Source organism: Macrobrachium nipponense, chromosome 38 (genome assembly GCF_015104395.2).
Source record: "Macrobrachium nipponense isolate FS-2020 chromosome 38, ASM1510439v2, whole genome shotgun sequence".
NCBI classification, from domain to species: Eukaryota; Metazoa; Arthropoda; class Malacostraca; order Decapoda; family Palaemonidae; genus Macrobrachium; species Macrobrachium nipponense.
In genome coordinates this window covers 1,858,133-1,870,210 of record NC_061098.1, presented here as the reverse complement: position 1 = coordinate 1,870,210, position 12,078 = coordinate 1,858,133, and the positions used below count along the sequence as shown (strand labels likewise).

General features: G+C 43.6%; 1 protein-coding gene across 1 annotated transcript in view; it reads left to right on the top strand.

Annotated features, from left to right (window-relative positions):
- The window catches only part of LOC135209860 (uncharacterized), a 23,111-nt gene extending 11,646 nt beyond the window's left edge, over nucleotides 1–11,465 (top strand). The window contains exons 8-14 of the mRNA XM_064242619.1: nucleotides 2,128–2,161; nucleotides 2,802–2,863; nucleotides 3,107–3,232; nucleotides 3,939–4,074; nucleotides 4,531–4,638; nucleotides 5,031–5,322; nucleotides 10,948–11,465. Of these exons, the coding sequence (XP_064098689.1) occupies nucleotides 2,128–2,161; nucleotides 2,802–2,863; nucleotides 3,107–3,232; nucleotides 3,939–4,074; nucleotides 4,531–4,638; nucleotides 5,031–5,322; nucleotides 10,948–11,068 (879 nt within the window). The 3' untranslated portion in view covers nucleotides 11,069–11,465. The remainder of the gene's footprint in view (nucleotides 1–2,127; nucleotides 2,162–2,801; nucleotides 2,864–3,106; nucleotides 3,233–3,938; nucleotides 4,075–4,530; nucleotides 4,639–5,030; nucleotides 5,323–10,947) is intronic.
- The last annotated feature ends 613 nt before the right edge of the window (nucleotides 11,466–12,078 follow it).

Below are 12,078 nucleotides of genomic sequence, written 5' to 3'. Positions count from 1 at the left end.
GCGCATTTTTCTATTCCAAACTCCATTCTGATGTCCCCAGATACAATCCTTACAGTCTGGATTAGGGTATCTATTTCCTTGATGCTCTTACCATACAGCTTGATGTCGTCCATGAACATCAGATGGTTGATTTTGTTGCCTCTTTTCTTGAGTTGGTACCCGGCATCCATCTTCTGTAGTACTTTTGTCATGGGAATCATGGCTACTACGAAGAGTAGTGGGGACAGTGAGTCGCCCTGGAAGATCCCTCTCCTGATATTAACCTCTGCTAGTCTTATTCCAGAGCTTGTAAGTATTGTATTCCAGTTGTGCATTGTATTTTTGAGGAAGCTGATGGTATTTTCCTCTGCCCCATATATTTTCAGGCATTCTATTAGCCATGTGTGTGGTATCATGTCGAAGGCTTTCTTATAGTCTATCCATGCCATGCTTAGGTTGGTTTTCCTTCTCCTACTGTTCTTCATTACCATTTTGTCTATCAGGAGCTGGTCTTTTGTGCCCCTACACTTCCTTCTGCAGCCTTTCTGTTGGTAGGGGATGGTGTTTGTCTCCTCTAGGTAGTTGTATAGCCTTTCACTGATGATACCTGTTAGTAACTTCCACATTATTGGTAGGCAGGTGATAGGCCTGTAGTTACTGGCTATATTTCCCTTACTCTTGTCTTTTTGTACTAAGGATGTTCTTCCTGTGGTCATCCATTTGGGTGCTTGGTGATTTGAGATACAATGCTGGAGTTGTTCTGCTATTCGTGGGTGTAGGGCCTTGAAGTTTTTGAGCCAGTATCCATGGACTTCATCGGGACCTGGGGTTTTCCAGTTTGGCATTTTCTTTAGTTGGTGTCTGACTGTGTCTGTCGTGATCTCTGTGAATCTTTGTTTTATTCTCCCTGTTTCTTCTTCCTTGACTTCCTGGAGCCATGTTGCATGTTTGTTGTGTGATACCGGATTGCTCCATATGTTTTCCCAGAGTCTCTTACTTGGTTCGGCTTCAGGAATTTCTGGGTGGTTGTCTTCCCCTCTTAGTTGGCTGTATAGTCTTTTCTGGTTGGTTCCGAATAGTTTGTTCTGTTGGTATCCCTTATTCCTGTTCATGTACCGTTGGATCTTGTGTGCTTTGGCCTTAAGCCTCTGTTTTACATCTTCTATTGTGTTGTTTAGTCCCCTCTCTTGTACTTTGTATTTCTCGTTGAGTTCCTCCCTTGTTTTCTTGCTTCTTAGCCTTTTTTCTGCCATCTCTTTCAGTTTACTCAAGTCAGATCTCATCACCATGATTTGCTTTTCCAGGCGCCTTTTCCAAGGAGGTTGCTGTTTTGGTTTCTGTTGGGTTGGTTGTGACGGTGGTGTTGGTGTTCGAATCCCCATCAGTTCTGCTACTAATCTTGCTCCTGCATATGTCAAGTTATTTGTTTCTGTGATACTGGTGGTGTGTATTAGGCCCATTATTTCATTGACATCACTTGTTTTCTCCCTTAATTTCTTGGTGTTGTAGGCTTTCATGGAGGGGATCTTTGTTCTCTCTGTATCTGGCTCCATCCATTGTCTAATCTTTTCTACCCATTCCGTCCTCTCTGTTACTTCGTCGGTGTTTCTTCGTGTGTCGTTGTTTGATACTTCATCCTCCCTGTCGTCTTCTGTGGCATCGTTTCTCAGTTCGTCTTCGTGTAATTCGTTGTCGTGTGACATTTCCCTTTCCAGTTCTTCTCTTTCTGTTGGGGAGAGCCAGTTCTTTTTCTTTATGTTCCTTACTTGGTCTGCCAGCCTCTGCTCTGTTTGGGGGGTGTTATTCCTCTCATTCCAGATGTTGATCAATCTTCTTCTATATCCTCTCTCCGTCGGGTTGCTTCTGATGTAGCATCTCCATATTTCCTTATTTTCTTCTCTTGTCCATTTCTTCCTTTTTATTATTATTATTATTATTATTATTATTATTATTATTATTATTATTATTATTATTATTATTATTATTATTATCATCATCATCATCATCAAGGCTGACCACATATGCTTTTGAAAAAACAAATCATTTCATTTCATATAGTTTACTTGCAGCACCAGTCTTGCGTGTAAATAAAAATAATATTATTTTCTTGTCTCAATAAAATATGTCTAATATTTTCACTATTTACAGATGAAGCAGTTTCTTGAAACTTGCAAAGATGACGGTGAGTTACTTCATTATTATTATTATTATTATGCAATTTACTGGCCAGAACCAGAGGTTTAATTCGAGTTATTCGACAAACCATAATTAGTCCGATCTATATTAGTTCAATTTACATAAAGATGCCGAGAAGAACGGTTAGTAGTCTTATTTCCACAATGGCTGGCTTGAGACTGAAGACGAGACTATACAATTACCCTCTCGTTTATTGCGGAAGCCGTGATGACGTCACTGAATTTGAAAATAGGCCCTCCTGATTGGCTGTGATAGGAGGTAGTGATAAGCCAGCTTTGAATAGCGCCTATCAGCCATTTCTAGGTGATATTAGGATGTATAGACACTCTTATAACTATATATAATCTAAATGCGCATTTCATACTATCTGTTACTGCATAAATAAGCACACAATGCATGATTCCCGGGAATGAAACAGTGAAGAAGTAATTAGGCCTATGGTCAATCTCAGTGAGAGCGGTGCTGATATAATGTACATAATCGCCATTGGAATTTCTTTGAAAATTAAATGTCTATACAAGCACATCAATGCATACTGTATATACTGTATCTGTATAAATGTAAGCAATGATAAGACGTCATTAAACCAAAACTTGACTTCAAATCCTTCCTTCACAATCTTACAGAAACTGAGGATGTCTCGAAGAGGCTGAGACGCAGTGCAGATACGAGAAACAGCACAGTGCCGGTAATATCATCTCCTTTATCCATAAATCTCAATAATATATAACCAATTTTGAAAAAATAATAATAATCAATTTTGAACAAATAATATGCGAGTGCATCTCATTCATCCGTAAGATATTTCATAAACCATAAATTTCCCATAAAGTACTTTTGCAAACTTCAAAAGCTGTGGTATATATGAATTGAAATGATAGATAAACAATACTAAGCTTTTATCCGTCGATTACTCTTTGTTTTTCCACAGGAGATGGCTCGTGTGGCATTGTGCTTAGGAGGGAAAATGGGTTACTACAACCGCACCAAAGGTTTCAGCTTCACAAAGCTCAACGAAGTAGTCATGAGTCTAAGCGGATGGAGTAAGCTTCCAGAGGTTGGTACCTATAGGTGTCTAATTTAATACCAGTTAGCAGCGGTTATTTTTTCCTATATGTCTCTCATCTTCTTCTCCCTCCATTTCTCTTTCCTTTTTGGACCCACTTTCTTTTTCAGGCTTCACTCAGGGTAACAAATGCGTAAGAAAAGTTTAACCTTCCGCGCAAAGATAGCGGTGGTGAAATCTTCTTGTTTAAGGCTCCTACAGTAGATTCACATCAGCCGTGCATCTGATGTCCAGGCCCGTCCATTACGACGCTCCTGATCGGCTGTTGATAAGCCAATCACAGGGCTGGAAACTCTCGGTCTCTCTCGAGAGAGAGAGTTCACACAGGCAGGATGTGCGTTCCACTTCTCGTGTGACATAATTTTGAAAGGCGTATCCCTCAGGAGAGGTCGAATATATATCCTTCCTATGTAAACTCTCCAGAGAGACTGTGAGTTTCCAGTCATGTGATTGGCTTATCAACAGCCAATCTAGGACTGGCCTAGACATCAGATGCATATGGCTGATGTGAATCTACTATAGTGATAAGCATATCCAAAATGCTTCAGTCTCGGGGATGTGAGGTTAAGTGTGGTTATTTAAAATCATAATCATCCAGTAAAAGTGGCCACCATAATCTAATCATTCTTTATACCTTACAAATTCTTTATACTGTACAGGATAAAATCATTATATTTATGCTGTTTGCTGTTCGCAGGACATACGGACCAACCTCAATCTTGCCCTGACCGAATGCAGCAGCCAGGTTGGAGGAAGCACGAGATCTTTCACCACTTGGTTCGAATGGGAGATGTGCATCAGGCCTAAAATCGTTGGCCTCTGTGGATTTGGAAGTGAGTTGTCTGTACACCTTTGTAGGCCTATAGTGTCTCTTTGGGAGTGAGGTGTCTGTACACCTTTGTAGGCCTATAGTGTCTCTTTGGAAGTGAGTTGTCTGTACACCTTTATAGGCCAAGTGTCTCTTTGGGAGTGAGTTGTCTGTAGGTCTTTATCGGCCTAGTGTCTCTCGGTAGGTATTGATATTATAATTCATTCAATCTGGCCATTCCTTATGCAATTTCTCACCTCTAAGATCTTCGTTCTATGTAGTTGGGAAAGTAATTCATAATAAAAAACGACTTAAGATCTTATACTATGGCAGTTAATGGTATACACAGAGAATGATAACAGAAATTGGACTACAGACAGATAGGTAGATAGATATAAATGATTAAACAGTTGTCAGAAATCCATTATTAATATGATTTGATGAATTTATCCTAATAAAACTTAACTCCTTTACTTTCCAGATAACGTTACGGGCACCCTTTTACCACTCTTGGAAGAAGAGGCTACCACTTATGCTTGGAAATACGTCAGAAGTGCAGTCAATCTAAAGTTGGACATACCGCAGACAGGTAATAAATGAATCTTGGTATTTACCAGTTTTCTTTGTTCTCTCGTGGAGGTAAATGTCAAGCGACTCAGACATTTATCTCTGGTAGTATTCACTGGCAATTAAACTTGCCTAGAAAGATGAATACCAAACCGAAGTCCGTACTTTTGTTCTTCATGTAGAGATACATCTTGATAAACATATTTTCATTTCAAAGTTTAAATATAAAGTACAAACTTCTATTTCTAATTTACAAACGACGTAAGAATAACAAGCAATATAAAAATTCATATATAAAGACCATTCTTACAAATACGAAAGATAAGGCTTTATTAATTATATTTTGATGATATAAATCAAAATTAATATGACCCTTTGTGGAAGTAATGTATATAGAATTATTTCACTTTCCAGAGAAACGACAGAGCAAAGGCACAAGAAGAAACGGGAGGTCTTTGGACAACTCCAATTCCAATGAGGGATCCAACGAGTCCAATGGAGCAGGAAGGCGCAGGAGGTCATTAGACAACAATTCCAACGAGGGATCCAACGAGTCCAACGGAGCAGGAAGGCGCAGGAGGTCATTAGACAACAATTCCAACGAGGGATCCAACGAGTCCAACGGAGCAGGAAGGCGTAGGAGGTCATTAGACAACAATTCCAACGAGGGATCCAATGAGTCCAATGGAGCAGGAAGGCGTAGGAGGTCATTAGACAACAATTCCAACATGGAGGGATTCCAATGAGGTTTTCTAAATGGGAGCACAGGGGAAGGCCGTTAGGAGGGGTCTTTTGGGGGGGATTTAACCAAATTTTCCAACGGAGCGGAATCCAAATGGAGTCCAATTGGGGAAGGGGCCAAGGGGAAAGGGGCGGTCAAGGGAGGTCCAAAAAAATTTTAGGGAACAATAAACAAATTCCAACGGGCTGGGGATCCCAATGGGGAGGTTCCCAATCGGCGAAGGGCCGGACAGGGGGGCGCAGGACGGGTTCATTATGGGGAACAACAATTTCCAACGGAGGGGAATCCCCCAATTGAGAGTTTCCACACATGGGAGAGGGAAAGGCGGCCCCAGAAAGGGTTTCCAATAGGAACACAATTCCCCCACAACCGAAGGTAATTTCCAATGGAAGGGTTCCAATGGAAGCAGGGAAGGGCGCAGGGAAAGGGTTCATTAGTGGACAAAACAAATTCCAAACCGGAGGGAAAATTTCCCAATGAGTCCAAGTGGGTGGAGCGGGAAAGGCGTAAGGGAGGGTCCAGGTTAAGACAACAATTTCCAACGAAGGTGGATCCAAATGGAAGGTTCCCAAAACGGGTTGAAAAAGGGCAGGGACAAGGCGTTTTTAAGGTTATGGGCAATTTTAGGGGGGGGGGGACATAAACATTCCAAACGGGAAGGGGGATTCCAATGGGATAGGGGTGTTCCAACACGGAGCCAGGGAAGGCGTCGTAAGGATGGGTCCAATTAGGGGACCCAACAATTTTTCCAACGGAGGGATCCAATTGGAAGGGGGAGTTCCCAACGGCGAAGCCAGGGCGGAAGGCGTAGGAAGGTCATTCAAGGGGACCAACAATTTCCAAACGGAAGGCGAATTCCAATGTAAGGTCCAACGGAAGGACAGGGGGAAGGGCGTTAGGAGGTCATTAGGCAACAACAAATTTTTCCCATAACGACGGGAATCCAAAGAGTCCAACGGGGTAAGCGGGGGGAGGGGGGGAAAGGGTAGGGAGGTCATTTAGGACAAAAACAAAATCTTCCAAACGGAGGTGGATCCAAATTGAAGTACAACGGGAGCAGGAAGGGCGTAAAAAAGGAGGTCATTTAGAACAAACACAATTCCAAACGGAGGGGAAATCCAATTGATTTTTGGGGCCAACGGAAAAGGGAGCAGGAAAGGCGTAGGGGAGGGTTCAACACTAGACAAAAACACAAAAAATTTCCCAAACGAAGGGAATCCCAATGAGTCCCAAATGGGGAAAGCAGGGAAGGGGGGGGCGTTTAGGGATGGTGGTCATTAGGACAAAAAAACCAAATTCCCAAACGGGAGGGGATTCCAATGGAGGCCAATCGGGACAGGCAGGGAAGGGGCCGAGGAGGTCATTAGACAACAATTACCAAAGAGGGATATCCAATGAGTGAAGGAGCAGGAAGGCGTAGGAGTTCATTAGACAACAATTCCAAAGAGGATCCAATGAGTCTCAATGGAGCAGGAAGGCGTTAGGAGGTCATAGACAACAATTCCAACAGGGATCCAATGAGTCCAATGAGCAGTGAAGGCGCAGGTAGGTCATTGCACAATTCCAACGAGGGAAAAAAAATTCCCCCCCAATGAGTCCATGGAGCAGGAAGGCGTAGGAGGTCAGTAGACCAACATTCCAACGAGGGATCCAATAGGTCCAACGGAGCAGGAAGGCTATAGGTCTTAACAACAATTTCCAACAGGTCCTGAGTCCAAAGGAGCAGGAAGCGTAGGAGTCATTAGACAACAATTCCCAAAAAGAAAGGGAATCCCATGATTCCACGGAGCTAGTAAGGCGTATGGATAGTCTTAGACAACAATTCCAACGAGTGATCCATGAGTCCACGGAGGGCAGGAAGGCGTATGAGGTCATTAGACAACATATTCCAACAGGGACCAATGAAGTTCCAACGGAGCAGGAAGGCGTAGTGTCATTAGACACATTCCAACGAGGGATCCATGAAGTCAACGAGCAGGAAGGCGTCGGAGGGTCATTAGACAAAATTTCCAACGAGGGAATCAATGAGTGCAACGGAGCAGGAAGGCTTAGGAGGTCATTAGACAACATTCCAACGAGTAATCCATGAGTCCAATGGAGCAGGAAGGCGTAGGAGGTCATTAGACAACAATTCCACGAGGATCCAATGATTCCAACGGAGCAGGAAGGCGTAGGATGTCATTAGACACAATTCCAACGAGGAATCCATGAGTCCACGGAAGCAGGAAAAGTGCGTAGAGGTCAATAGACAAACATTCCAACGATGTATCCAATTAGTCCCAACGAGCAGGAAGGCGTAATGAGGTCATTAACAACAATTCCACGGGGGATCAATGAGTCCAATGGAACAGGAAGGCGAACGTGGTCTTAGCCAACAATTCCCACGGGATCCGTGATCCATGGAGCAGGAAGGCGTAGAGGTCATTAGACACGACAATTCCAACGAGGGGATCCAACGGTCCAATGAGCATGCAGGCGGTAGAGGTCACTAGACACATCATTCCAACGAGGGATCCAATGATGTCCAATGAGCAGGCAAACGTAGGGGTCTTTGATAACAATTCCAACGCAGTGGATCCAATGAGATCCAATGGGAGCAGAAACGTAGTAGTCATTATGAACAACAATTCCAACGAGGGGATCCAATGATCCAATGGAGCAGGAAGGCGTAGTAGTCATTAGACAACAATTCCAACGAGGGTTCCAACTAGTCCAAACAGAGCAGGACGGCGTAGGAGGTCTTAGACAACAATTCCAACGAGGGATCCCAACGGTCCAACGGAGCACCGGAAGGCTAGGAGGTCCATTAGGACACAATTCCAACGAGGGATCCAATGAAGGTCCAATGGGCAGGAAGGGTAGGAGGTCATTAGACAAACAATTCCATCCAAGGAGGGTAATTCCAATGAAGTCCAATGGGCAGGAAGGCGGGCAGGAAGGTCATTAGACAACAATTCCAACGGAGGGATCCAATTGGGTCCAATGGAGGCAAGGAAGGCGCAAGGAGGTTCCAATTAGACAACAATTCCACGAGATGGATCCGATGAGTCCAATGGAGCAGGACTGCGTAGGAAGGTCATTAGACAGCAATTCCAACGAGGGATCCATGAGTCCAATGGACCAGGAAGGCGTAGGAGGTCGATTAGACAATAATTCCAACGAGGATCCATGAGTCCATGGACCAGGAAGGCGTAGGAGGTCATTAGACAACAATTCCAACGAGGATCCAATGAGTCCAATGGAGTAAGGAAGGCGTAGGAAGGTCATTAGACAGACAATTCCAATGAGGGATCCAATGAGTCCAAAGGAGCAGGAAGGGGTCGGAGGTCATTAGACAATAACAATTCCAACGAGGATCCAATGAGTCTCACTGGAGGCAGGAAGGCGTAGGAGTTCATTAACAACAATCCCAACGAGGGATTCCAATTAGTTCTAAACCGGAGGCAGGAAGGCGTAGGAGGTCTTAGACGCAATCCAACGAGGGATTCCAAATGAGTCCAATGGACAAGGGAAGGCGTGAGGCCGGTCAATTAGACATACTTTCAACGGGGATCCAATGATCCATGGACCATAGCGTAAGGCGGTCTTAAGGAAACATTCCACGAGGATCCATGGAGGTCCAATGGATAGGAAGGCGTAGGAGATCATTAGACAACAATTCCAATGAGTGGTCCAATAGAGTCCAACGGAGGCAGGAGGGGTATAGGAGGTCTTAGACAACAATTCCAACGAGGGATCCAATGAGTCTAAACGGAGCAGGAAGGCGTAGGAGGTCATTAGACAACAATTCCAAAGAGGGATCAATGAGGTCCCAACGGAGCAGGAAGGCGTAGGAGGTATTAAGACAACCAATTCCAACGAGGGATCCCATAGAGTCACGGAGCAGGAAGGCGTTAGGAGGTCATTAGCAACAATTTCCAACGAGGGTGGATCCAATGAGTCCCAACGGTAGCAGGAGGCGTAGGAGGTCATTAGCAACAATTCCGAACGGAGGGATCCAAATGGAGTCCAATGGCGGAAGCAGGAAAGGCGTAGGAGGTCATTTAGACAACAATTCCAACGAGGGATTCCAATGAGAATTCCAATGGAGCAGGAAGGCGTAGGAAGGTCATAGACACAATTCCAACGAGGATCCAAGACGTCCAATGGAACAGGAAGCGCGAACGAGGTCATTAGACAACAATTCCAACGAGGGATCCAATGTCCAATGGAGCAAGGAAGGCTAGGAGGTTCATTAGGACACAATTCCAACGAGGGATCCCAATGAGGCCAATGGACCAGGGAAGGGCGTAAGGAGGGTCTTAGACAAACAATTCCAAACGAGGGATCCAAAACGAGTCCAAATGGAGCAGGAAAACCGTTATAAGAGGGTTCCTTGGATAAAAATTCCAACGAGGATCCACCTTGAGGTCCAATGGGAGCCAAGGAAGAACCGGGTCAGGAGGGTCCAATTAAGACAACAAATTCCAATTGAGGGAATTCCAATTGATTCCATGGAGCAAGGAAGCGGAAGGAGGAGGCATTAGACAACAATTTCCCAACGATGGATCCAATGGGATCCAATGAGCAATGGGAAAGGACGGCTGCCAGAAGGTCAAGGAACACAATTCCAACGGAGGGGATCCAATGATGTCCAATGGAGGCAGGAAGGCCAGGAGGTTCATTAGACAAAACAATTTCCAACGAGGGATCCAATGAGTCCGTCCAATGGCAGCAGGAAGGCGTGGAGGTGTCAGTAGACAAACAAATTCCAACGAGGGATCCCAATGATGTTCCAAACGGGAAGCACGGAAGGCGTAGGAGGTCATTAGACAAACAAATTCCAACGAAGGGGATCCAATGAGGTCCAAACGGAGCAGGAAGGCGTAGGAGGTCATTAGACAACAACAATTCCAACGAGGGATCCAATGACGTCCAACAGGAGCAGGAAGGCGTTAGGGAGGTTCATTAGGAACAACAATTCCAACGTAGGGATCCAATGAGTCCTCAAACGGAGCAGGAAGGCGTAGGAAGGCGTCATTAGACCCAACAAGTTCCAACGAGGGATCCAATGAGTCCAACGGAGCTAGGAAGGCGTAGGGAGGTCCATTAGGACAACAATTCCAACGGAGGGATCCAAATGGAGTCCAACGGGAGCAGGAAAGGCGTTAGGAGGTCACCATTAGACAACAACAATTCCAACGAGGGATCCAATGAAGGTGCAACGGCGCAGTAAGGCGTTAGAGAGGTCATTAGACAACAACCAACGAGGGATTCCAATGAAGGTCCAATTGGAGGGCAGGGAAAGGAGTAGGAGGTCCAATTAGACAACAATTCCAAACGGAGGACCAATGGAAGGTCCCAACGGAGCAGGAAAGCGCGTAGGGAGGTCATTAAGACAACAATTCCAACGGGGAGGGTCCAATGAGGTCCAACGGCTAGCAGGAAGGCGTATGGAGGTCCAATAAGGACAAACAATTCCCAACGGGAGGGATCCAATGAAGTTTTCCAACGGACAGTCAGGAAGGCGTATGGAGGTCATTCAGACAAAATTCCAATTGCCACGGGGATCCAATGCAGTTTCCCAAATGGAACAGGAAGGCGTAGGAGGTCATTAGACAACAATTCCAACGAGGGATCCAATGAGTCCAATGGAGCAGGAAGGCGTAAGAGGTCATTAGACAACAATTCCAACGAGGGATCCAACGAGTCCAACGGAGCAGGAAAGTGACAGACAGATGAATCCATCTGAGCCCAATTCCTTGTAATTCTTTAATGATATAACAACCGGATTTAAAATATAATTTTTGACCGTTTTACTTTGTAAACTGACTTAAAAAATGTCATTCACTACCACTTTATAAGCACATATCATAAATTGACTAATAATATCATTTGGAACTATTGTATGTCATCAATAGATCTATAATGTCATTTATGTTTTTACCGCTCAACTACTAAATCTTCACATTAGTTTTCTTAAGAAAGAGAAACTTTCCTAAATAAAATTAAGAGTTAAATCATAGATACTCTTCGCTAGTTGTTTAGCAGATTAGATAATACAGTTATATGATGATGAGACAACTTTTGTTTAAATCTGATCTTTATATGCTCTGTATTCCTCAATGTCAAAGAAAATAAATATATATATAAATAAAGTTTATTGCATTCTCGGTATGTTTCATTAACCAGTTGTTTAAGTTCTAGCAACATTGTAAAACTCATTTTTCTTTCATTTCTTTCTGTAAATCTGCATCTGACAATCCTTACGAACAGATTAATAAGGCTTTATAAACCCATGAGAAAGGTAAATTAATTAAAAAAAGTTGATAAATGAATAAATACGTGAGAATGGGCAATAAAAATCTATACACTGAAATTCAGCAGAAGGCAGGAATGAATCTGACCCTCATTTTAGAAGATTCAACAACTGCACAAGATTAAATTCCTATTTGGGTATTAGCCACGACCAATAAAACGCTTTTCAGTATCAATCCCCGAGAAACTAATCTCTCTCTCTCTCTCACGGGAACTTGACTGTTGAATCTGCGCTTAGGCCTATAGGCCTAACCTATAAAGAAATCCCCATTTTAATTGCCTCTTCTCTTGAATCCAATAATCTGATCCCACAATATATCGATCATCGATTGGGATTCTATAGACAGCCGAAAAGACGTATAATATTCTTGATGAAAATAATTTAATATTTTTCACTATAATACGTTCAATTGTTCTTATGGT